Source organism: Lates calcarifer, linkage group LG16_LG22, assembly GCF_001640805.2.
Source record: "Lates calcarifer isolate ASB-BC8 linkage group LG16_LG22, TLL_Latcal_v3, whole genome shotgun sequence".
NCBI classification, from domain to species: domain Eukaryota; kingdom Metazoa; phylum Chordata; class Actinopteri; family Centropomidae; genus Lates; species Lates calcarifer.
In genome coordinates this window covers 14718406-14746368 of record NC_066848.1, presented here as the reverse complement: position 1 = coordinate 14746368, position 27963 = coordinate 14718406, and the positions used below count along the sequence as shown (strand labels likewise).

At 39.5% G+C, this 27963-nt stretch overlaps 1 protein-coding gene and 1 pseudogene across 1 annotated transcript; one reads left to right on the top strand and one right to left on the bottom strand.

Moving 5' to 3' along the window:
• Positions 1–166: 166 nt before the first annotated feature.
• Positions 167–19309, top strand: desi2 (desumoylating isopeptidase 2). The gene is made up of 5 exons (XM_018695288.2): positions 167–819; positions 10247–10319; positions 10508–10601; positions 12953–13094; positions 15655–19309. The coding sequence occupies exons 1-5, from the start codon at positions 772–774 to the stop codon at positions 15928–15930; spliced, it is 633 nt and encodes a 210-aa protein (XP_018550804.1). The 5' UTR covers positions 167–771; the 3' UTR covers positions 15931–19309.
• LOC108896254 (cytochrome P450 3A30-like) lies at positions 19089–27894 on the bottom strand (annotated as a pseudogene).
• Between the last annotated feature and the right edge of the window lie 69 nt (positions 27895–27963).

The window sequence follows — 27963 nt, the reverse complement described above, 5'->3', positions numbered from 1 at the left end:
CAAGCGTATGTACATGCTGTCAATTAAACGCTTACTAAAAACTGTCACTAAGAAGTGACTGCTTTTTCACTTCAAAAATAACAAAAAAGGTGTAACTTTCCCAAACTACATCACCCATAATGCTCAGAGCACGAAGGTTGAGTAATCGAGTGTAGACTCGTTGTTCCCATCCACTCGCCCACTCTCACTGAGCAGTTTTCTCCCAGCAGTTGCATCCTGCCTGCCAGCTCCAGCGCTACCGTTAGCTAGCAAATAAGGGAGTAGCAAGTCGTTTTTACTCACGGAATTACGTTTTAATATCTTAACATTTTGTCATTTTGCTGAGTAGTTCTTTTGCGAAAATGAAATTACAGTTTTCCCGCACCGGCGCCCCTCCTAGAAGACAAAATTCCCTGTGTAAACTCAGCTTTTTCACTTCGACCTCGGTAGCTCAACGGGTTTAGCAAGTCAGTTCGTCTTGACAAGCGAGAGGCTCAGCTGTCCGCCGCCGCCGCTGATGCTCTGCGAGGGGGCGCGGAGGGGGGGTTTGGACAAAGCCAGTCAGATGTTGGACGGTGAAAAATATCCTCGGAACTCAAACGTCTGTACACCCGGTCGTGAAACCGAATTGTCAAGCTGATCATCTGTCGCGAAGTTGCCAAGATTAAGGGGACGTGTAAGGTCTATTTTTAAAAGGGCGAGAGTTTGGATCTCGCACCGAGGGAAGGAGTAAGGGGTGTGCGGAGGAGGAAGACCCACAGAGAGTAAGGGACGTAGGGGGAGAAAATCCTGATGCCAGTAATGGCAAACGAGCCGATCATCCTAAACGTCTATGATATGGTAAGTAGGAAAGAAAGTAAGATATGTAAAGAATTTTTTTTCATGATTTCCACTTACTTAAGGACTGTGGTTCAGTCGTGTTTTGATGTAGCCATCACAACAATTCCCAGACTCATGTATTAAAAAAACGTGTTTTAATGCTACGTTAGTTATCAGCAGAGGTGCAGAGATGAAAGTTAAAGCTTGACGCTCATTAACAAATAATTATGTACCACTCTTCAATTCGGTATACTCCCACAACATCAGACTCGGCTCATCTTAATTTAATATCACCATAAGGAATTGGTTCAACTGATGATGTTAAAAAGAGCTTTGGTGGTGTGTTCAGTGCAGCACACTCCACATCGAAACACCTCTGTATCAAAAACTCATCTGTGGAAGCACAATGTTTGAAAATGGGTCTAGTAAAGCAGTGCAAAGAAATTTTTAAGAGTTAAAATATAAATATAACTTGAAATAACCCATAGTTGACTCAAAAATACACATTTAACATCGTCTTAGTTTAGAAATTTTAGGTTTCCATATGAGGAGTGGAGCAAAATTCTTCATTGGACTCTCTAAGCTGCTGTTGTCAAAACAGAGTAGTGACACAGTTGAACATGGAGCCTAAAGAGTCACCATTTCTGTTTCCCTTTGCATTCATTCACCCATGTCAGTCCATCTTGCTTTTTAGGATTATGAAAACATGGGACTTGGAACCAAACTGCTGTAAAACCACAAGTGGATGTGAGAATAAAGTGATAAATTTCACCCCGTCAACAGTCCTGCTGGAGAGGAAATGCACGTCCCTTTGTTACAGAGCGAGACAGAGGTTGAATTTGAGTCAGTGTGTTGTCACCAACAGTTGTGAGTCAGTGTGGCGGGAGGAGTAGCTGGAAATTGACTGATCTGTTGATGAATCATTGATTGATATGGATTCCCTGTGGTGGACAGATTACAATTAAAATGGGAATTGTTTTGTAAGGCAGGGTCAGCGTTCTTTGGTAATAATGCCCACAGACACTTTACTGGAAAACCACAACTTGCCATTAATGTTCACTGCCCTTTTGGTCCACAATATACATCTGATGTCTTTTTTTTCCATCCTCCAAAACTAGTTAAATTTGAGAAGATATCAGGAGACACCAGAGAGATATTTTTATTCCACATTTCCTTGTCCTCTTTTACTTCTGGTTTTAAATCTGATTTATTGCTGTTGTGCTCCCTTTTAGCTGATGGTCCTTATATCATCACAGGCCTGAGGTTAGAAGGTTGGCAGTTGTTTTACATGGATTAACATCAATCTTGTACATCTTGTAGAAAACATTAGTGCAGTATCTATAGTAGCACAACTCTGTGTAAAATCAGGACTTGGCTTTGATAAGTTCCTACTTATATTTATCCTTATCATTACCGCATTTGATCCATCCTATCTTTGTTCCCTCCCTCCCTTTCCTCAATCGCTTGTCATTCCCTCTTCGTCTTCTACCTCTCTCTCTTCTCTCCTCCCCCTTCTTTCTTTCACTTCCTCTTGTTTTTCACTCGACTTGCTGTCCACATTAGTTTCTTCTTGGTAAAGACTGAAGAGCTTTTATCTTTATGTCTCACTTCCATTCATGTGAACCGCTGCAGGGTTCCTTTGCACACTTTCACACGCAAAGGCTCACAGAAGCTACTCATACATATCTAACACACACACACACACACACACACACACACACACACACACATACCAAACTTGCTTTTATACTCTTGTGCTTTCAATGCAGTTTTTTTCTCTGATGCTACAGTTGTTATCTATACTGAGGTAAAGATTTTTAGTGAGCATACGAAGGGGAGAATGAGCGTGCACGTTTTAAATATTAAAGGAATTTTGCAGTTTGTGCTTGCAAATCGACCCACACCCATGCATATTTTTGGTGTTTGTATTTTTGTGTTACTGTGCTACTGTGGGAACAAGATTTTGGCTTGTTTGCAGTGGCTTTCCGGCGCACACTGAAAACAAAGAGATGATGGCTGCCGTCCATTCATTCATTCCTCTACTTCCTCTGTGTATTGATTAGGCTGTTCAGACATGGGTACTGCAGGAAAAGTGGCTGACTAACTTATGGGATTTTAACTGGCTGACTGGCTGCTTAACTTCATGTTCACTGACTGACTGGTTGGTTACTTAAAAGAAAAGAGAAGTGGATGAGTGAAGTGATGAGTTCAATTCTTTTTCATTTCAACATTTTATCAGTTTCAACAGATCAATTCCAGTGAGTGCTGTATGACTGGTTTTCTCAGTGACTAGTTGAGTCACTTTGTGAACAGTTTGCCGACTGAGTCACTGTTTGCAGGTCTGCGGGCTGATTGGTCACCTCTGACTCTTGATTGCAAAAGTAAAAGGAACAAGTTGACATATTGGGAAATGCTTATTCTCCTTCTTGTAGAGATTTAGGTGATAAAATTGTTGCCACCCCCGTGTCTGTTCATTACTACATCAACCGACTAAACAAACACAGATACAGGGTTTTAATAACCAAGCATCACACATGCATATGGCTGGTTCCCCCTACTACCAGTCATTATGCTAAGCTAAGCTAATCACTTTCTGGCTGTAGCTTCATACTTGGAGCGCCAATACAGAGAGTAGTATTGGTTTGTTAAACCATTCCTCGAGAACTGCAACAACTAGTCAGTTAGTTGATTTAAAGAAACTTAATCGGCAGCAACTTGTATAATCATGTAAGTAATTTTCTAAACAGAAGACCAACCCTTTAGTGGTCCCAGCCTGTCAGCCAGCCAAAATGTGATGAATTGTGGCTTTTTGCAACTTTTCCTTCACATTATAGTAAACTGAGTATCTTTTGGCTTTTGAACTGTTGGTTGAACAAGAACTTGATGATGATAATGGCATGATCTTTGGTTTTAGAAAAGTGTGATGTACATTTTTCATGCTGTTTTTAAGATTAAATAATGAATAATTGGCAGATTAATCATTTATGAAAATAAATGTTAGTTACTGCCCTATATTCCTTTAAGAGACTTAGACCAAGTTTAGATTGAACAAAAATGCAAGGGGCTCTGTTGTTGTGTCCATGTTGCCATAGGTGTTTTGCAAGATAACACTGAGATTTTACATGGTGGTCTTATTGAAGTGGATGAGGAGGCTGTGTTTTGTAATGTTGTATTATTTAAGGGTTTGAGTAGGGCCTTATTTATTGGCACACTGACCAGTTGTGTGACTGGCTGTTTCCCTGAGAGAAAGTCAGGAAACTGCAAAGATCAGATAATAGCTGAGGTCAGGACAGTAGTGCCACACTGTGAAGGATCCCCACCGCCATCTCAGATGTTCATGCAATGTAATGAACAGTGGCAGCGAGTGCCAAGAGGGGCAGCATGGTAGCAGTTTGGTCAGCGTGTGATTCTGCCTGCCATGTGGCATGCCTTTGAGCAAGACACTCAGCATTTACTCAAAAAGACTAATGAAATGACAATTTCCTGTTTCCACTTGGAGATCAATAATGTCACATGACTTTCAGGAATATATGTGCAGACAAGCCCCCCACCCTCTTCTTCTTCTACAATTCCCTATCTGTCAGGTCCTCCCTGCCGTCCCACTCCCTTCTCGGCTAAGTGGATTTCCTGGCCAGCTCTGAGTGCTTTAGTACACTGCTCTAATGAGACAGCATTATCTGCACACCACCTGTCTGCCTGCCAGTCAGCTCCATAGAGTACTGTATTTGTAAGAGAATGTGTTAGGACATCAGGTTCAGCAGCATCATGTAGCCAGACACTCAACAGAGCAGGCTGTGTTATCCTGTGTTGGTGGAGAGGTCTGCTGTAGATGCTGCTCTGAATCAATTAGGGACATGCGGCAGTCATGAGTCCAGTTCTTCTTTTGTACCATCCAGTTTAAAAGGTAACATGTGCCAAGACAAAGTAAATGAGTTAGTAATGAGCAGTGTAGCAGTGCTTTGTCCAAGACACTGCAGCATCAACTTCCACTGTAGTGAAATGTACCAAATTGGTTGGAGCCATTGCATGTGCAATGTCAAACTCTTGCACAATACAGAAATACAGAAGTCAACTAGAGACTCAAACAGCACTATAGAAAGTCTTAAAAAGTATTGAATTCATTTTCCTAAAATAAAGGCCTTAGAAGGTACTAAAAAGTTTTTTTTATTGATAAAGGCCTTGATTAGTTTTTATTGCCTGCTGTAGTTTTATATTTTTTAGGAGTTACTATACATTACAATTATTGTTATTGTTTAATATTATTACTGCCAACTTAATAAGAAGCTCATCAACAACATAATAAGTGTCAATTTTAGGAAGACCTAAATTAACTAATTATTTTTTAATTGATGAATCTAGGCATTAATTTCTGCTACCTTTTAGGGTCCAGGTGACATTAACTGACTAATTATATTGACAAGAATTAGTGTTATATATAATGGAGAAGTACTGACAAAAATGGGATGTAAATGTCAATGATTAATGTACTTGATAAATAATTTTAAGCCTTATTGTTCTTATTGGTTATCTGTCATCATAATAACTGACAATTAAATTTATGTCGTTTTACAATGAACATGAACATTTACTCAGTGCTTGGAAAGCCTTAAGTCCGGGTTGAAATTTGAGCGTATTTGTAATTCTTCTTAGTTGCAGTTAGATGCAAAACATTGCCTCATAGTTGTGAAATTGATCTAAAACATAACCAAAGTTGAGAAGTTGTGTAAAGCTCTTAACCATAACCTAATTCTGTGACTTGTAAGAGGATGCTTACCAGCTCTTCTTATGGCTGTTTTTTTTTTTTTTTTTTGCAATCACCTTACACTGTCTTCACCAATAATAAACAGGCGTTTGTTTCTGAAATGGGAGGATCAGTGACTGGAGTAAATCAGCTGTCTCAACATTTAAACTTAAGTCATTTCTAGTGCAGTGTCCAAAATGAACTTTTTGATTTGTAAGCTTAGAACAGGATTGGCTAAGTATAATTTTGTGGCCAAAAATTCTGTTTACTGGAGCAGAGCATACTTTAGAGAAAACTATTAATTGCAGACACAGCAAAAAAATTTACCAGCATTTAGCTTGTGACTGGTAGCAGTTTCCTTCCCTTCAATTTAGTGTTTTTTCAGATTGGTTTCAGTCAGCATGCTTCTGCTGCAGCAGTGATGCTATGCTAAAGCAAAAACATCTCATGTCCCCCTGCTAAATCGTTCTGCTTAACATTGTCAGAGATGATAATCCTTTACAGAGAAAAATTACAGCACGGAAATACAGCATGAGGTGACACATACAGACATTTAACTGCAGCACCCGGTTTCCCTTTGTTCATCCGTCTCTCTGATTTTCCCTCCCTCTGCTTGTCTGTCTTTAATTCATTCACAGAACACACAAATCTGCCGTCATGCTCTCACACACGCTCAGCTCCTTCTCCTCGCTGTGTGGAGGGGGCAGGTTTTAACGAGCTTTGAAGTAATGAGGGCTAAGATAAGAGTCTTATTTCACCACCGATGGAGGGAGGAGGAGCGGGACTGTGCTAAACTAGCTTTCTTTATTATTCTTGTGAACAGACAGCAAAGCAATCAGCTTTTTCCTGCACAGTCGCTTTTAAAAAATATTTTCACGCGCCCACGTGCACACATACACACACATGCAGACTCATCCTACATGGACATGTTCACCCACACTGCAGCGGCTGATTTTGTAATTACATGTACAGGCATCTAACAGACACTCTACTCAGAGGGATTTAGGGTTAGTGCAACAGCAGAATAAGCTTCTGTTCATGTTTAAGATCTTCCCTTTGTATAAAGTCAGTTGTAGAGTTGTGGCTTTTGGGGTCTCTGCTAGCTGCAGCTTTCTTTGAAACTAGAATGCTGTTGTGGGTTCTTTGAGTCTTCAGTTTTCTACTCAGGATCCACATAAAGTTCTCCCTTCTTAGGAAAAGCCCTAGATAGAGAATTGGAGCCGTGAAGAAAAGCTGATACAAATGGTTTCCAAACTTCTGAAAAGACTGTTTAAAGCCAGCCGACTGTAGCAGCCGTGGATTCTCCTCAGTCTGATATAAACACAGGTGGATGTTATTCATGAGCCCAGAGAAACAACCACAAAACTGATGTGAACAGGATTTCATTTTTGCTCAGTTTTCCCAAAATTCTTGAGATGACTTTGGCTAATGCGAGAAATTCTCTGTGATGGTCGTAACTAACTTGGGATTTGCTTTAGACATTGTAAAACTGTGGAAAACATTTTCTGAAGTCTATTTAAGTGGATTTGAAAGGGTTTTTTCTTCATCTTAAAACAAAGCCACTCGCTGACTCTTGTAGTAGTCTTTTTTTGTGCAACATATCAACCTTATGTAGGTCAGGAAACAGACATACTCTGCAGTGTGAGGCTGAGATGTTGTGCAAGAAAACCATGTTGGCTCAGCAGCTATTTAATCTCTGATGGCCCAGTGTCTAATGCTTTTATTTTTCTAAATTACATAGACATTAGAGAGATAAACATCAAAATCTGAATTAGTCATCAACCTGTATAAACTTGTGTATGAGTATTTAAAATGTCCAAGAAATGAAGTCCTTCATCTTCATCTTTCAGACAGATTAGGAGAGCAACCTCAGCAAACTCAGCTTTCACCTACGTTAATGACAACAATCAGGACTCAGACACACAGTTTTCTTAAAAAAGAGAGAGAGAGAGAGAGAAACTTTTATATTAGAATTTTATAGTTAAATTAATTTGAAATTCAGTTCTGCAAATTTGAAATATGTTTGGACTAGAGTTCCTACGGTAAACCTAAAGAGAAGATGTAGTCTGCCATTGTTGTTGCTGTGCTTGAGCTAGCATTGCTGGGAAAGCAGAGAAGCATTTATACAGCGATGTAATGATGTGGCTCTATGGTGGCTCTCTAACTTTACCTTATTTATAAAAAAGACCAGGTGTGGACACGTGGAAAATGGCAACATGTGACAAACTGAAACAAACATGCTGTAATTTTACTGAAGAAAGTGTAACAGCACGCAGCAGAAATCTGATTAAAATATGCCCAGTAGTTAGTAAGAAAAACCATTAAAAGGAAATGGGGGAAGGGTAGAACCACCAACAACGGACCAATGGCTGTCACTAGCTTAATATATTGCAACTACAAAAGCACAACTGGATGAAAAATAAAGGACATGGACAAGTATGCAAGACTCAAATTGGTGATGTCAACAGTATACTCAGTATGTATATGCAAAGAAGATATATTTAATTGTTACTGACACAGTTCTGTGTTGTTGATTTTAATTATATATATATATATATATATATATATATATATAAACAACATAAAAACTGAATACTTACCAGTTTATCATTATCTGCAACAAGTAGACAAAGGGTAACAGTACCTTGAACATGGACACTGAAATGGGAAATTACTCTGGAAAAAACATTTATTTCCTGAATTCATTCAACATACCTGCTCTGTCTGAAATGTAATTCAGTGTCCCCATTACTTTTATGATCACAGTTTGTGTTTTAACTGTGCAGATGTGTTGCGATGACTGCCAGCTCTGCCACCACTGATTGTGTGCAGTTACAGACTGTATTTACATAGCAGTAGACAGGAAGTATGAGAATAGATTTTAAATAGTTTAGTGTGGTTATCAGGCTGCTAGATGTGTTTTGCATTGTAAATGTGAATCTGAATGTGCACAGTGCACAATACCCACTCAATCTGATGTTGCTCCTGTGTTGTAATTTGAGTGAAAAATGTGCTCTTTAAAACTCCAGATGATGCAGTGATAGTTGTCTGTGCATCCCAGGGTACAGTGCTGATAGTAGTGCTAATAGTTAATTTGGAATACTTGACGCAAGGTTGAGGATTAAGACTCCCATTAATAAGTTATCGCCAGTATCCTCATGTCAAGTCACTGTTGGGTTTGGGTAAACACTGGACGAGGATGTAACACTTAAGTTTGTGTGCAGCTTGTGTAGGAATGCGCACTGTACCAACCACACCTTATATTGAGTATTGTTTGTATGAAGGATTTTGATAATTTCATTGAAAACGTAACCTACCATATGTTTGCTTTATTATTCTTGAGTTACTATTCAGCTTCTTGAGACGTCAAATCAAGCTCCATAACATGTTCCACTCTTTCATCCTCTGTGATAAAGGATCTTTTTCACACAAGTGAACTCTGCCTAGCAACAGCCTGCCCAATCACCTTGTAGCCCCAGGATGTTAGGCAGACACACTGCTAAAAAGATAGACAGTCATGTCAGAGATCAGTACTGCTGCAGTTATTGATTCTTTGTGCCTGTTCTTGTGTTCGCGTGTGGGCTTGTCTTTTATTGTCTGTGTGTTAGAGATCTTGTGCAAACATCAGAGGCTCACAGATCTCATTTCAGCCAGCTGGGATCATGGGATGGTCGAGTGTCAGGAAGACACTGGCTATCATATAAACAATAAGCAGTTGAGGTTAATTCAGTTCATGAATGTATTTCTCTGTATTAGCTCTATTTTACATGATTCCTCTGATGCATCATGTGTCAATTTTCCATTTTGTGATTCAGCTCTGCTGAATTGTGTAGTTATCTAGTACATGACAATGAAAACATCCAAGTACAAAAGACAGCAACTCATTCAGCAATTAAGTTTACACCCCACCATTTGCAGCCAGTTTTGGCAAAGCAATGCCATTGTGGAACTTCAAGCGTGATCCAGACATGGATATTGCCTCTTGAGCTACCATCTGTGGTGTAATTGTGTGATCTAGTTGTTTCCAAGTAAAGGTTACATCATCCAATATAATTTGAATATGTTTGTGCAGTGATCTGCTTAAGAGTTAATTTCTCTCCTTCTTAAGAGCTCATAAAACACTCTGGTTGTGTCTAAAATACTGTAATCGGTGTGTGTAGAGATTTATATGCAAATTACCATTTGGCAACAGCAAAAAATAATACTGGACACTTTTCAGGTCTTGGTTGTTGGCACTTGGTCAGTCCAGTTCAGAGGCAGAGCAACAAACTGGCTGGGATGATGATGATGATAATGATTAATAAAAATAAAAATAAACCAGCAAATTAATTGATTAATGACAATAGCCATTAGTTTCAGCCCTAGTTAACAATATGAAATGTCTCATAAAATGTACGGAATACAGTTATTTTCATCACTGATTAATCTACCAGTTGTTATGAAATGTCAGTAAGTAGAGAAAAAAGCCCATCACAACAAAGTGCAATAACTATCACTAAGAATATTTATATTATTACGAATATTTATAAAAATGTTGGTGCAGACCCATTTCAGCATCACACAGTTATACAGACATTCAAAATGTCTCGTGTTGGTTCAAACAGGCACAGTTACAGATGCAGTGCTGAATTTATACAAAGACATATTGTATTCTTTGTTCTACATATTTTTCTTACTCTATGTCTGTTTCTGTCTTTCTGTCTTCAGTACTGGATCAATGAGTTCACCAGCTCTCTGGGCATTGGAGTGTTTCACTCAGGGATTGAGATCTATGGAAGAGGTAAGATTACCCAGATATGTGACACCACACATATCAGGTCAACTGCCTGAGAATGGGGGTTTAGAAGCACTGTTTTTTTTACACTCTGTGTTCCCTTCCTGGCTTTAAATAACTTTGTTATTTGTCAAAGACAGACTTTTTTTTTTTTTTTTTTGCTCAATGTGTGTTTTCATGTTGTGTGTGTTTAGAGTTTGCCTATGGCGGACACCCATACCCGTTCTCAGGGATCTTTGAGATTACGCCAGGTGATGCAACTGAACTCGGCGAGACTTTTAAGTTCAAGTAAGTATGGGATATTTGGTGTTAATATGCACAAAATCACAGTATACACGTGTCCTCTCTAAAACACAGTAAAGGTGACCACAGACAATGGGAGAACATTAAACTGAGGTTTAATAGACTCAGCTGTGTGTGTAGCCTGGGTGCGGTGAGGAGACAACTTTCTTTTGACCCTTGACCCCTGAGGTCTCCAAAACTACCTGGAAACGCTATTGAGAACGCAGATTAGTTCAGACAGGTTAATGTAGACATATTCTCAGTTCATAAGTTAGTCTGTCTACTACTTAGCTTAGTAGTCAGTGGGTCAGCAAAACAGTCAGTCATTCAGTCCACCACTAAACTTGTGAAATGAAAACAGGAGAGCCTGTTTTCCATAGGCAGCATAGGATACCAGATGATTTCTCCTGTACACTCATTTCTTGGCTTGTGTATGCATGAATGGGTTTCAGGTGGTTCAGATTAAACCATCCAGTCTGTAAGTCACCTCATCTCGACAACTGATTTGAGCTCGACTTTGATGTGAGCACTGTCAGCTTTTAGTCGCGTCTGGGTCATGACTTACCCACTGAACTAAACAAAACCAATAAGTTAAATAATCCTTGTCCAACAGCCACGCTGTAAGCGAATCATTAATTTGCTCACTGTGCAAGCCAGAGATTCCAGGCCTTTTCTGTGTATCCAGTCAACCAGTCAATGAGCTGGTATCTTCCTGTAATGAGGGTTACTGCTGGTTGCTGCTACTACAGGAAAGAGAGATACAAAAAATACATGGGGTGTGGAGGAGAAACAGTGTGACAAAGAGTTCTTGATTTCTTACTTCATGGTTTGTGGCAGCTGATTTGTCTTGGACTGAGAGCATGAGAAAACGGAAGTTAGCAGCTAAAGTTACATGTTTTTACATACATTAGTACATGTAATGCAATCCAGTATAGCCTTCCTGCAATAAACAAAATGTTTTTAAAGTTTCTAATTTTCTGCTGAGGTTTTCTGTTGTGGTGTAGTGGACTGCAACATATTATAGCGCTGCAACAAACTGCAACAACAAACAATCTCTTTGCTTATTATTTTCTTGATTAAGCCATAGTTTGTTTTGTGTATGAAATGTCAGAAAGTAATTTCTTGTTCTGTCTGTTTTTGATGACCAAAAAAGCATCAAATCCTCACATCTGAGATGCTGGAAACTTAAAAAACAAGTTACTCAAATTAAGGACAAATATCCAGTTATTTGCAAAGTAATTGACTGATCATTGCAGCTCTAGTATACTGTATGATGTTTCTAATCGTATTTCCATCTGCATGATCTTGTGAAACGCAGCTGTGTAAAATCAACTGTGTGATTTCAGAAAATCAAAGGTGCTAAGCAGAAGATAAGTTGGTTTAGGTTAGCTGCAAAAATGAAAGTGCTTATAAATGCAAGACATTTCCCCCATGCAAGTGCGTTGTACGGCCATTTTGTCTGATTTTTTGTGTTGCTGTAGTGAGACAGTAGTTCACCAAGTCAGGTCAATATGTTTTTGGTTTCCCATAATCAGCCATGGTTCTGTGTTTGTGTGTCTGTCTACCCAGAGCTACTGTGCTGCTGTGTATTACTTCTGCTCTAGTTGATCTGCCCTGTGGCTTTAGACACACACTGCCTGACACACATTCACACACGTGCACACTTGCCTTCTCCATGCAGGCCTCTAGACCATAAGTATGTCATCGGGGACAAATTCCGTCATATTGTCCACCGCTACGTCGTTGCTAAATGAATCCAGTGCTCTGTCAGGCTGAAATCTAACATGTTGGTGTGATAATCAATGCAAAACACTTGATATTGTTTCCCTTAAAATTTAAAGACACCATGCAGCTGAATCCAGGCAAAAAGCTGCTTATTGAACAGATCTGGTAAATCCCTTTTTTTAAAAATCAGTTTGCTTGAAGAATATTGTTCGTATTTTCTTGCTAATTCAGAATGTTCTTACATGAATGCCCCACAGGTAATCAGTTTTCAATTTAGATGACTGTGTCTGTAATTTCATTGTGCATTCCTGTGTTGCATAATGATAATAAAATAACTCCTGAGTCTTGAATCTTGAATAAAGACCCAGAGGCAGCTGAGAGAGAGAACTGAATTGTATACATTTTGCATGAAGTTTGTCTTAGTTACTAAAACACTAAAACATCGACTGTACTTAAAGATTATTTTCAAATACAAAACTAAGCAGGTTGTACACACTGTATGTTGCTGTAACTTGTGAAAGAGGTTGAGACAAAATGTCAAAATGTCCTGAATTGGTTCCTGATGCTTCATCGGAGAGTAATAATATCTAGTGACACCTGCCTCTGCACCCTTTCCTTGCCTATCTCTGTAGAGAAGCCATAGTCTTGGGTAGCACAGACTTCACAGAGGAGGATGTGGAGCGGATCGTGGAGGAGATGGGCAAGGAGTACAAAGGCAACGCCTACCACCTCATGCACAAGAACTGCAACCACTTCTCCTCAGCACTGTCGGAGGTAGGCATACACACACCCTCGCTACATGTTGATTTTGTCTCTCCTGTACTGAATGTGAGTACTTAAACTACCTCTGTGTGTGTGTGCGGGCGCGGGCGGGCGGGCGCGTGCGTGCGTGTGTGTCTGTCTGCGTGTGTACTTTCAATCGGCTTATCCTGGTGTGACTAATGAGCAGGGAGCCTTACAGTTAGCATCTAGCACTGAGATGGGGATTAGGACACACTGATACAAGCCCAGACATGCAGGGCCAGCTGGCAAACACACACCCACCCAAACAGACAAAACAAATTTAAACATACACATATACACAGGCATATAAACACAACAGAAACACATAGTGTACCACAGGGAGGCAGTTTTGCCCTAAGGATGTTTACTGTAACCTCATTAATATGGGAGGTTGACTTAATGAGAGACAGAGGAGAAAATGATTGGACATGCAGATGGATGTTGCAGCTTTGAAAGATTAAGCATAACAATTACTTCTGCAGAGAGAACGTTTGATGTGCGTGACTCTGATGTCAGTCCCCTTTATGAAAGCTAATCAACACTGTGTGCTCTGTTAACACTTGGGTTTCAGACAGTAAAGCACACAACCAGACACAGGAAATAAGGACATTTTTGTGCTGAACACAAAAGAATCACTGCATAATAAACAAGTCCCTGAGGTGCAAAAAAAAAAAAACATCTCTTTGGGCCAGTTTCTCCCCTTTTTAAAATAAAGTTAGAACATCATTTTGGATAGTAAAAGTGGATCACAGCAATCAGACATGAAGTGAGTTTTCATCCAAATGTGTCGCAGATCTTTAAATATGCATTTCCCTCCACTACTGGTTCATTGGGATAGTTTGTTTCTTGCTTTGTGGTATTCAAATAGCATCAGTTTTTATTTGCAGTATTACTCTCTATCTGCTGGAGACACAGCGTGTTTAACATCTTGCTCATGTTTAGTGAAATCCATTTTTCCCTCTATCTGTGTAGAGTTTTCTGTTACTTACTGCCTCACAACCTCAAAGTAGAATATTTCTTTGCACCCTTCATAGACATTTACTGTTTAGTTTTTTGTATCATTAACATGTGTAGGATAATGTAGAGTAAGACACAGAGCTACAGTGCAGTGGAATATTGCCAGTAATGCTATTGCGTCATACGTGTTGTCTTTACATCTCATTGCACCGCTCCCAAGTGGCCAAAAAATCAATGAGTGCAGGTTTAAGGAAGTCTGCATCGGGGGAGGGTTAAAAAAGACTGAAGATCTTCATGTCCCTTTTCTTCCTTGTGTTTCCTTTTCTCGCCTCCTCTCTGTATCTTCTCCTGTCTCCCAAAGCCTAGTTATTTTTATCCAGAATTATACTCAGTGCCTGCTATAAAAAGCCAGTTGATCTGCCGTGAACAGCTCATGTTGGTGATTTGAAAGCTTGTTTTATGAGTGTAACTGGGTTTTCTGAAAACGCATGTCTACAGTGGGAATTCTGCAACTGAAACTCATTTTCAGCCAAACACTACACCAGGTGATTTGTATGGATTAATTCTCTCTAGTAGATTTGGGCCTCCTCCTCCTCCTAGTTGAGGCTGTGCTCATCTGTGAGATCATCTGTATAGTCACAATACAGGGCAAGCCACACTGATTTTCATTGACTTCTTCCTGTCACAGCATGCTCATCTTTGACGGAGGTATTTATCTGGCATACACAGAAGAACAGTTGCTGCTACATAAACAAAGTATACAACCTAGTATCATCTGGTGGCTGCATATGGCGCGGCACAATATGCAAAATCAACTGCTTTGCAAGACCTTTTTGCGGTTACAAGCAAATCCACTCTGTCTCACATCCACCTTAAAAAGCAGCCTGTCAACAGCTTTGGTAATGTTTTGAAGAAAATACATTTAAGCCCTTTGCCTGGGAAACCACAGTCTCAAAGTGTCATAATAGCAGTGTGACAGTGTTAGTCTGTTAAGGGAAGGAGGTAAGAGAGAAATCCAGTCCAATCCTCCAACCAGACCTAAAGTACAGCTCATTAGTCACTGTACACAGATAAATTGCTACCATAAAAGCATATGTTTTATTATTGTTTCACCTGTGTCACCACACAAGGGAATGGCAGGGAGTATTTCCAAGTTACAGTGTAATCCAGACCAGAACTTTGTGTAGGTCTCACCCTGAATCAAATTCATCCCATCTCACACTGAAAGCTTAATGGGAAAAGAAGACATTTTTAAAAATGGGTCAGGTTTCCAAACTCTAGTCAAAGGTACACTTTTTAAATATTGTTCATCCTGTGGAGTATATCTGATTTAAAATAAGGACAACAGGGGTGCAACTACCAGTAACTTTCATTTGAAATTCTCTTTATTTTCTCAATTAATCCTGAGATTAAAATCGGAAGAAGAGTGAAAAATATCCATCACAATTTTCCAGAGGCCAAAAGTCTTCAAAATGCTTGTTTTATCCAATCAAAACTACAAAGAAATCTTCAAAAATGTATTTACAGCAGCTGGAAATAGTTGTAGGTTAATTTTCTTTCTTTTCTTTCTCCTCTCTCTTTTTCCCCTCCTCAGATCCTGTGTGGCAGGGAGATCCCTCGCTGGGTCAACCGCCTGGCTTACTTCAGCTCCTGCGTGCCATTCCTCCAGAGCTGCCTGCCCAAAGAGTGGCTGACCCCGGCTGCCTTACAGTCCAGCGTCAGCCAGGAGCTCCACGGAGGAGGAGAGCTGGAGGAGGCGGAGGATGCCGCCGCCACCGCCTCCCTGGCCTCCATGTCGCCCTGCTCACCCTCATCCTCCTCCAGCCCCTCCTCCTTGCCTCGCCATTCCCGCCACCAGCCCCGGCGGTAGAAAGTGCCAGGCGTTGCTGCGGGGGTGGGGGTTGGGGGGGACTCGGGGCTGGAATTGTGGTCAGGAAGCAGAACTGCCGCAGCATCTGATGAGTCCAGCTACAGCCAAAATGTACCTGCCGGACTGTCCTCGAGCAAGGCACTGAGCTGCTCTGGGTAAGAATGTCAGCCAAGTCACTGCTGCAATGATCCAGAGTGGAGTAGTGGAATGGGAGGGGGGAGCTCTCACCACTGACAAAGGCAGGATCATCTCTCAGTAAACATGGCTGATGGATCACAACATCCCATCCAAAATCCAAACTGTGTCCCCCTCAAGTCTCTTTCATTATTTCACCAGCCAAATCACAATACAGAATGGAAGCAGGGCTGTTTGTTTTCCCGCCAAAGTGTTTGTTTGTTTTTTTTAAGGAAAATTTACCAGCCTCATCCATATTTTTACCAGCAGTTACTTGGTGAATGGTGCTTTTTGTGACAGAAACCAGAGATTGTTTGTTTATTCTTGCGCTGAAAACCATAGAAAACAGGGTAAAATTGAACAAATCTGACTGATGTCTCTGGTTTCTTAAGTTTGGCTGACATGGGTGGAAAATGTCAGATGGTTTGACCTTATCAGTCACTAGGTGTCACAACTTTCAGTTGTTTGGAGCTGAAAAATCCACTTTTTCAGCCAAGTGGAGCTAAATATGGACGAGCAGGAGGCCACCATCCATTAAAAATCCTCACACCTATACATGATGTGTATATAATCACACCCCTTCAGTTGTCTGGTATAGGGCACTGGTTTAATATGACTGTGACTGGTAAATGTTTCCACTGCAGCCAACTGTTGGTGAAGTTTTAGCTGGTAAGATTCTGAAAGCAGCAGGTGGATGATTTTGGACTCAAACACTTTGCCTCAAAATGCTGTGTGCGCATCAGGACCTCAGCCTTTTGTTCTTTTTCTATCACAGCAAGCTGGATAGACTACAAACAGCCTCAAAACGCCACACAGAAACAAATGTACTGATCCAGGACCAGTGTCTAAATGGGTGAAAATCCCTAACACTCATTGAATGAGTTCAGTACCAGGTAATCTTTGCTTCCCAAGTCCCTTTCTTTGTCCCTTTTTGTCAGATATCTGTAGCAGCTCTTCATAACTGCACCTGATTTGATAAAATTGAACCCAGTGAAGCAGATTTTAAAAATGTATCAGCCTGCTGTAATTTTGTTAATTCTTTCTAAATGAATAACTTAATTAGGTTGCAGGGCAGGCGGTGGCTTAGAGGTTAATGAAGACTTTTTGTTACCAAGAAAGTTCTGGGTTTAAATCTCAGAGTAAAATAGAGCAAATTCCCTCTTAGTAGCAACTGCCAAGGTGCCTTTGAGCAAGGTACTTAACCTACAGGTGTCCCAGTGGCCACCAGTAGAAGACGGGCTGCACTGGACTGCTCCCAGTTGTCAGTGTGGTAATCTTTGTCTGAAGTCTGAAGCAAAATGTTTCGTCTTGACCAGAGTAAGCCAAGTTTATATTGATGGACATGATGTTGGTTTGTGATCTACATAAAGGAAGAGATGTGGAAGTGAGGAAGAGTATGTCTTAAATGGGAACCCTCTTTAACTGACCTGTGATCAGCCCCCGCAATCCTGACGGTCAGATTCTTCACGTCTGTGTCCAGTTAGGGATAACGCACATTGGTGTTAATTTGGAGCATCACAAACACATATTAAGTTTAATTTTGATTGAAATCATAGTGTACTATCATTTTAATCAATTTTAATATAATCTTACAAGAAGATGCTGCTTTCCCAAATGATGAGCACCTCATTTAAAACTCTACATGCTGTTAACACCACCACGTATGCTGCATAATGTGGATTGTCCCAAACAAGAGCCATGGATGTGTTGAGAATATATTTCTCAGTTGATTTTACTTGTTTTGCTGGAAGTCTGATGACTGGACTACAAGCCGGATGTTTTTTTTTTTTGTTTGTTTTGTTTTTAAATCCTTTATTGTTTTTCTATGATGTATGGACTCTGGCCTTTTTGTCTGTTTTGTTTATGTTTGATAAACTCAGGACTCTAAAAGGCTTTGTAATATAATCCTTTAAACTTTTTTATCCCACATTTTATCTTTGCGTTGTTGCTTTTTCTAATGCAGTAGTCACTCCATAGAGCTTTTGAAGAACGCACTGTGGCAGTGCAGTTTTATACTCCTCTCTTTGATAAAAAAAGAAAGAAGAGAATTTGTTTACAACCTAGATGTTTTTATGTGAGAGCCCGTGCTGCTCTTGCTGTGCTGTTTTCCTGTCTGTGCATGAATGTGAGTGTGTGCACACTTGTATTATAAATGGTTAGTATCAACATGCTGCCACCTGGGCCACATTTCTACATGTCACACACACACACACAGATATTCTGCAAAAGGGATTCATCTTCACAAATGTAGCAGTGTTTCCAAGGGTATTTTGTTCACATCTTCAAGAGACTGGATTTCTTTAAATATGTTTTTTGTCCTCAATCTTAAATTTAGGATATTTTCAGTTACCTTATTTTGGTGCAGTGGCAGATAATGCTATAATAGTAAACCAAACAGAAACAGTGTTACAGCAGGACACACTGTAAAACAATAACATGTCTCATGAAACCAGCATATTTATCTGATTTGGAGTGAAAGGATTCAACTCGATGTGTTATCCACTTAATTTTAAACGTTACTTTTTTGTAAATCTGTACAAGAAAACTAATATTTGTTTTTAATGCACTGACGCAGACTGACAACACACTTGTACTGCTCATGTCAGCGCCTTCTGCTGGCTGATATTTGTACTGTTACTTGTCTGTGCTTCAACACAGACACTGAGGTTTCCCTTAACCTTCATAGCTTCAGATAGTTGATCCATTGTCTATTGACAGATACACAATATCTCACCAAACATTAATTATCCACCAGCTGAATGGAGTTAACCAACAGATGCAGTCTTTCATTTCAAAATGCAGAGAAAGAAAATAGTTCCCTCAGATCGCAACATTCAGCATCATTTAAAGTACCACAAATCACCATCACTGAGGCCAAAGATAGTTACAACGTCACAAATCCTTGCTCTTTTTTTCCATAACAGCCTTTGAATTACCTTTTTAAATAAATGTGTCATTTAGGAATGAAACAACCATTCTTTGAGTAAATGTTCTTATTTAATTACAATAGTAAATGTCACATCAAAGGATTATTTATGGAACATTCACATTACATGTATGAGCTATGAATGTAAATTGGGAAACCTCAGTCATTCAAATCCCAGAAAAAACTGACTTCAGCTGTTTTACAGTGAATTTTCACAGACTTCACTGGAGCCAATCAGATTTGTACCCTGTTGGAAAGTGATTAAAGAGAAGTATACAATCTGTGACTCCAACTCCATGTTTTTTTTAAATCAGTTTAATGGTTATGTCTGTCTCTTTCAATATGGAATCCCAAAGTGCTAAATATTAATAAGTAAAAAATGAATGAAAATGAATCAGACCCTGTTGTTGTTGCCTTATGTAAGTAGTATGTAAGTATGAGCAGAAAAATGTACTTAAAGTTTAAAAAGTAAAAGTACTCAGTTCTAGAAAATGCCCTGAGTGAGTTTTATACTATTATGTATTATATCATTAAATTATTATTACGCCTGCATTATTGATTACTTAAATGCTAATCAAAATAGTTTGTGAGGAATTCGGAAGCAAGATATATGCAGAGATCTTCCCTCTTGGGCTAGTGTCTGGGAGCAAACTTGAGTTTCACTGGCTGAAGTGGCTGGAACTTCCAGTCAAACTCCAAAGGAATCTAAAGGAAGAAATGAATGTAAAATCAGGATCATGACAGGAGTATGAAGGTTTGAATATGTGCGTTGCTGTTGTTCTTACTATGGTGTCTCTGCATGTTTCCACGGTGTAACTCTGCAGGAGACGGACAAGAACCATTTTCATAACAAGAAGAGCGTAGCGCATCCCAACGCAGTTACGAGGACCAAGCCCAAACGGCATGTACACGTACGGGTTCACCTCCTCCCCGCTGTCTTTACTGAACCTGCACACACACACACCCCAGAAAAACTCAGTCAGTATGAATGCCACTGAAGTGGTCCTAATTGTAATGAACCAAACCACACTACTATTCTATATTGCATACAACAGCAACACTGAATGTAAAAAAATTAATAGAATTTACATGTTTCAGATTTGTTGCATCTTGCCTACTTGTGCTCCTGTTTCACACTTTTTGCATTTACGTTACCTTATGTTCCTCTGGCCATAGTGTTTACATGTTCTCAGCTGCTGTTCCCAAAGTATTGCATGAACTTTTATGCCAAGATGGACAAGAAGTGTTCAGTAAAACTGGAAATGTGAACATGTACAATTCCAAGACAGCTGTGTGACTCCAAATGTTAATAGTGTGATATGCTCCGGGTACACCAACAGGTACTGAATGAACTGTGTGTTGGGATCGTGTTGAACACTGTGCCATATTTGAATCGTTGCTTTTTCTTGTGGAGGAGGAGGAAGCTCTCACTGATGTAAAGAATGAAATCTCAGCACGTTTACCTCTCTGGTCTGAAAAGCTCAGGTGAACTCCAAAAGCGTGGGTCCTTGTGTAACATGTACACAGGAATCCCAACCAGGGTTCCTTCAGGGATGGTGATACCATGGACCTGGACAGTTTTCTTGCACGCCCTCTCAAGCCGAGGCGCAGTTGGGAATCAAACGAAGTGACTCACAAATAACCTGGTCCAGGTACTGCAGACCGAGCAGGTCCTCGTATGAAACTGGAGCCTAGAGTCGAAAAAGTAAAGGAGGCATTGAACACAAAACTCAACAGATGTGGACTGCAGCAGCAGTCTTTTCCTACAGATACAAATATAATGGAAGTTTGCTTAAGAACTGTAGCAATTAACAAACTGCATGTGGAATATCTCAGTATATAGCAGCTAAATACCAGCTGTTTTTTAAGAAAATAGGACGAAAGTTTCCAGGATATTAGCTGAAAAATAAGGCCGCTGTAAAACGAAGAGTTATCGAACAACAGATGAATGAATTACTGTACATCTTTCGCTAGGCTGGCATCAATTTCCTCCTGCAAGGTCTGCATGGCACCAGGGTTTGTGGCCTAGATTGTAAAGGATGTAGGTGAGAGTAACACTGGTGGTCTCATAGCCGCCAAAGATAAAAATGAAGGCCTGGGAGAGGATCTCATGTTCAGTCAAACCTACAGGAGAAAAAAGATGTTGTGTAAATCACAAACACATTCAAACAGATAAAACAGAGAACATTCTGACATTATTTTGGGAAAAAAATGTATTATAAAAGAGGAGACTCTTGTTTCAAGGAATTTGAATGCTGTAGTGGTCTCAAGCTGAGAACTACAGACTAATATCGTTACTTTTCAAAAGGGTGGTTGACAAACAGGTCTCAGAATTCCTGGTAAGAGCAGACAATCCTGCTGTTGTCCTCGGCTCTTAACTTGCTGGACCTATGAGCAGCCTTTGATGCAGTGAACCACTGTATCCTGCTATCTTTACTCTCTGATACTGGCATCTCTTGATTGGTTTGAATCCTGTTCCACTGGGCACTCCTTCGAATGTGTCATGGCAAAGACAAACGTGCTAATTCCATCCTCTCCCCACAGGCGTGCCCCAATAATCAGTATTGGGGCACCTTCTCTTGGCAATATACACCACCTACTTGGGTCCAATTATCTGCTTGCACTTTGCGCATCTCCTTGCACTTATGGAACAGATTTAGTACTTACTTCAAGGTCTCCTACTGTAGTGAAGCTTTAGTGTTGTCCGTCATTTGTATGATTGTAGAATGTAAACAGAGTGTTTGAGAGCAGAGGCATGTCTCTTAATGTTGCCTTGACTTTCATGAATTACCACTGTGATGAAAACATACCTTTACTTGGCTGTTCTTGCTCACTCTTTGTCTCTGTCTCTGGTATCTCATTCTGAACCATCACCTGCAGGAAGTCTGCCCGACTCTAGATCAGCATAGAGAACATTCAAAATTGACAGACATTTCACAACATTGGTATGAACTTGACTTAAAATGTTGGTAATATTAGGCTAATTTGAATTGAAAGTCCTGAGGGTTTAAAGGAATAGTTTGACATTTTGGGAATTATGCTTATTCACTTTCTTGCTGACAGATGTGAGGATTGATACTGCGCTCATGTCTGTGAGCAGGGGTTAGCTTAGCTCAGCATAATGACTGGAAGTAGAGGGAAACAGCTAGTCTGGCTCCATACTGCAGCTCACTAATAAACATATTTAATCTGTATAATCAAACTGATTTTTACAAGAGGTTTATACTGTATGTCAGATTATTTCTCTGATGATTTTACACCAGTTCTGTGACCCATCAGTTTCTGTCTGTGACCTAGCTAACCTTTATCGGCACTGGAAATGTTTTTTTTTTTATCAAACTTTATAACATAATTTACTTTGATAGGTGCTACCAAACATGGTGCCTCTATAATATTTAGAGTATTTAGAGGGGCAGAGGTGCTGGCAGGTGGATTTTGGACAAAGCCAGGTTAGCTGTCTCCCCATGTTTCCTGTCTTTATGCTAAGATTAGTCTGTCTGCTGGCTGAAACTTCATATTTAACAGACAGACGTCAGAGTGTTTTCTCATCCAACTTGTGAAGCAGCCATTTTTTGCAAAAATATCAAACTATCCTTAAATTCTCTGCTGTTTCTATTTCACAAATACAGATCAAAGACTTACAGAGTCCTCTGCACAATGCTGGTCTTTAAATCTCTTGATGATATTGTAGAAATAATCCACACTGAGTCTGGGCATTATGTCAATTTTCAGGAGTTTTACCAGATGGGCACCAAAGGGTAATATCACTGAAAGGAGACCAAAGAGTTGTTAACCAGAATAGTAGTGATACCAAGATCATATGATCAAATGATATCTGCCTGTAACAGATGGAGGTCATACATAATAAAAACATTGGCCAAAATCTGAAGTTAAGAATCTTCTTGAGATGAACAATTAGAGGATCATCTGGATTGTTTATGGAGTCTGCCTCAACACTGAAAGATGCACTCGTCACAACGTCTAAACTGTAAGGTGCCACAAATCTATGGCACAAAAAAGAGAGGTTGTTTAAAGATTTAGAGATTTAGTACTAACATGTTTATTCATTTTATGACAAACAATGAAATGATAAGCCGCCATATAACAGATTAAAAACATACTGTTTGACATCGACAGGTTCATCCAAATTTTTCTGTCCAAGTTTCTCAATGAGTCGGTCTGCGTAGGAAGCAACAATGGGGAAAACCTTCGAAAAAGAAGAGTTGTGCAATGTTCAGAGGTGATATACTCCATTACAAGGGAAAGTGCTACATTCAAAATCCTACTTAGGTAAAAGTACAGTGCAGTATCATCAGCAAAATGTACTTAAAGTAACAAAAGTAAAAGTATTTGTTAATCTAGGGGTCCTGCCCTGTTGATTAATAGTGCAAGAAAGAGGAAGAAACAAAGGTATGTTGCACAAATGTATATTTTTGTTTTTAAATTTTAACTGTTCTCCAATCTCTGTTGTTATATGTGAAATATTGGATACCATTAGGGCAGCATGGTGGTGCAGTGGTTAGCACTGTCGCCTCACAGCAAGAAGGTTCTGGGTTCTCTCTGGGTACTCCAGCTTCCTCCCGCAGTCCAAAGACATGCAGGTTAGGTTAGTTGGTGACTCTAAATTGCCCATAGGTGTGAATGTGAGTGTGATTGGTCGTTTGTCTGTATATGTTGGCCCTGCGATGGACTGGCAATCCGTACAGGGTGTACCCCGCTTCTCGCCCAATGTCAGCTGGGATAGGCTCCAGCACCCCTGTGACCCTTAACAGATAAGCAGTATAGATGGATGGATGGATACCATTACCTCTTTGGGCATCAAACAATTATTTAAATAGAACCATTTGCAAAGTTTAGTGGTTAAATGTCTGAAAGTTGATTGGTACTCTAGCTAAACTGTCACAAGTCAAAAAGGCTGGGACCCAGCAGTTTAAGCTTACAATATATTGGTAATAACTACAGCTGTCAAAAATGTAGAGGAGTGTAGGGGAAGAATCAAGTAGCAGAAAATAGAAATACTCAAGTTAAGTCTAAGTATCTTTAAAATTCAACTTAAGTACAGTATTTGAGTAAATGTACTTAGTTACTTTCCACTGCTGGTAATATTGACAATGTGCTGTGCCTATGGATTTCTATTTTTGAGGCCAACTTTTGGAGGTGTGTCTGTATGGATATAGAAATGTGGACATATACTACATACAAACACCAACCTTTTTCAGTCTTCCACTGGTGAAACATGGAGATAAAGTGCTCCGAATCCTCTTCCATCTTTCATCTTTAACTGTTGTAATTGCATCGTCAAGGGGTCCGGACAATGTAGCATTATCCTGTGAACATGAGTACAATTAAGAGTTAGGCAGTTCGCTTTCTCCAATGCTTCTCCTTCTCAGGCCATACAACTCGCATGCAACTTGTTGTGTGTTTCTTTTAAGATAGAGAAAAAGTGTTTCTCAAGTCAGAACACATACATTAAATAAATAAAACAAAGTCATATCTTTATCTAAAAAGGATTGGTAGTTAAGTTTAATATGTCATTTGGCCTCCTGAAAGTAACTTCTAGTTTACATAATTGATAGCATTTGACTGGACAGAGCTACAGAATATGCTTTGCCCGATATGAAAACACTATATTTTAAAAGAGTCATCTAAATAATGTGGTCGAAAAAAATACAGATTTTGTTCATTCATACTCATATAATACGTAACCTTTCTAACCTTAATGGGTGAAGATTAAAGAGTGTATTAATTAAAGAATATTGTGAAAGTAATGTCATAGTATTTAAAGACACTGACTTAAAGGTCATTTACCTAACCATATCAAGCATCTATTTGCCTTACCATGAGTAACTTTCCACTTCTATAGTTATTATTACATCATGGCTGATTTTGACGTGCCTCGCCTTCCTGCAGAATGCTGCATGGGACTTTCCAGAGTTGCATAATTGGATAAACCAAATTTTCACTTTGTAGAAATGTTACTTTGTTCCTAGACATTATATGTTGAATTGTCATATACTGTTGTACAAGATAACATGCAGCAACATGAGTCTCTTACCCTGCGGTTGGTAAACACAGAGTAGCACTCCTTCACCATCACAGTTTTAATAATCTCAGGGTCTGCCACCATTAAAACTGGTGATCGTCCATCATACAACCTGCACAGAAACACAACATCATAGTGTGAGGTATGAGCTGTTAATTAATAAATTATCTCTGTTGATCTATATTTTAGGATATCCTTTCACAACAAACATCATTACAGTTATTTGCTTAAGTTCATGTAGGATATCCATAGCTGACATAAGCCTAATCAGTCATGGCTTCAAAAGTTACAGACGTTGTTTTATATATTATTACCACTACTTGTCAATATATTATTAATGTGATATAATTGATTTTTATATCATATCTCATGTCATGCTTGAGTAGCTTCCAGAATGATATCTGGAGTCGGGTCATAAACTCCAAAGAAACATTTCCAACAAGTAACTTTGACTTTTTATGGCTCTAGTCTTACAGTATACACGTATTCAGTATGTCATCCAGTGATGGAAAATAATTAAGTGCATTTACACAAGTACTGTTATTATGTTCACTTTTCCTTGTACTTTACTTGAATGCTACCATTTTCTGCTCCTTTATACTTCTACTTCTCCACATTTCAGAGCCAAATAATCTTCTTTACAAAAAAAAAACACATTTACTTGATAAACCTAGCTACTCATATTTAGTTTCTTATTAGATGACCATTTTTCATTAAAATAATACTTTGTAAAACTACACTGTTGCCCATAAAGTTGGAATATTTTTTTCAGACACATTCCTCTTTTTATTCCTATTTATACAGATCAGTAATCACCTTTGACCAGGTGCAATGATTACATACTGAGTCCCAGTTACCAATTTTGTTTTGAGAAGATATACACTTTATCTATCAAGAATAAATCACATTGTCACAATCATTTCATGAGAAGAGGAAAAAAATATTTTATTCCAACTTTATGGCCAACAGTGTATTTGGTGTTTTTGGCTCGTGACCACTCATAAAGGGACTGGCACTGACTAGTATGTTTCAACCAGAAGAGATTTCCCCTCTAAACTGCTCAGATGGTTTCATTAATATAACTGAAACAGTACTAAACAGTAAAATTTATACAATATTTAATTACCAAGAAAAGATTAGGGGGAAAAATGATATAAACTGGCACTAAACTTTGTTCTATCTTCTTTCCCGTCCCACTAATCATCTCATGACCCTTCAGATTTATCTTGTGAAGGAAAGGATGCAGTGGATCTTTTACTCAAGTAAAGGACCTGAGTCTTCCACCACAGTAACAAGTTTTAACAAGTAACAGCTCACCCCCACACATCTCCATACTTGGCTTGGCACGTACGGTCAAAAGCAAAAATACCCTATAAGGGATATCAGATAAATGTGTTATTAAATATTACAAGGTCAATGTGCAGAGATCAGTAAAGCAGGGAGCAGCAGGCAGATTACTGAGACTGCTGAATCATGTTTTAATCAAAAAGACTTTCATTGTCATCAAATGAACACGTGATAAGGACATTCCTAACATCAACATCTCTGATTCTCAGTCATCAAATCAATCAGCTCCTCACTTAGCACTCCTTAAGGTTTGTGTTCATGTGTGTGCGTCACCTTTCTGAAGTAATGCATTGTTCCAATAAAAGGCAGAGGCCTTGGTCCGGGTATTCCCAGCTTTTTGAAAAACCTATAAGGCCAAATGCTGTACCTGTATTATAAAGAAAGAAGAAAGTAATATATTTGGTACATTTACTCTCGTTGTAACAGACGTTCTCATACTTAAGAGTATTTTCAAAAATCAGTAATTTCATTCTTACTTGAGTATTTTTATAAGTACTTTCGCTACAAAATCGAAATCCTAACAGAGTGGAAACAAACGTCAAATCAGAAGCTGCTGACTTCATCCACCACCTGGCAACCACGGCAAGTGTCCCAAATCAAACACACCTGCCGTGTCGTCGCGTGACCTACAGGTGCGCGCTGGGTCTGGCTGAACGCTCAGTGTGAAAATACTGACGGTGGATACTTCAGCTGTGACTTCGTCGTTCACTTCTACCGTCAGTGACTTGTGTACCAGCTTTCTGCTGCTCTTCATAATCCCTGCTGTGACCGCAGAGCTCATTCAGCTCAATGTTTGAAAACATGGAGGAGCGGAGAGTCTGAGTGGTCTGGTCGTGAGGAGGAACTAGCATAGAAGTTGGATGTAAAGCAGACTGTGGAGGACTCCGCGGTTCACCGGACTCACAGAGTAACTTTCAGACAGGTGAGTGGAACAAATGACTGAAACTCACTGTACAGAGGAGGGTATTAACAACGTACACTATTATGTTTCATTAAATTATCATTAGGCTACTCCTCGGCTGTACATTTTTACTCCTCCCCTTCCCTCTTTCCCCCCTTTAAAAATATAAGGCAGTAACGTGACACCACTGAAGTCTTAAACACATAGTTTGACTTTCACTTGTGTGAAATATCTTTGGAGTAACAGTACATTTACATCAGGATAGTGTTCCAGTATTCTTCCCACCCTTGGTTACAGGCACAGGGATCTGTATTACAACAGCTTAACCAACAGTCGTCATTGTGAAACAGTAAATAATGGCAAAGCTGACAATTAGAGAAATAGATACTGAAACTACTCACAGTAATAATAGGGTGAAAACGAGAGCCAGTAAAGTCCAGGTGGTTGCTGAAAACATTGTAAAGACAAACATATTGATTCTGCCGAGAGAGAGCTGGACACAGACTGCCTGAGAAATGAGGAAGTGTGCTAGTTGAACACAAGCGACCTGAAATTCTTCTGGAGGAGTAGGAGGAGGAGCCCAGAGACTGGAGCTCCCAGTGAAATGAATGACTGGTGCTTATGTAAGACACTAAGGGCCAC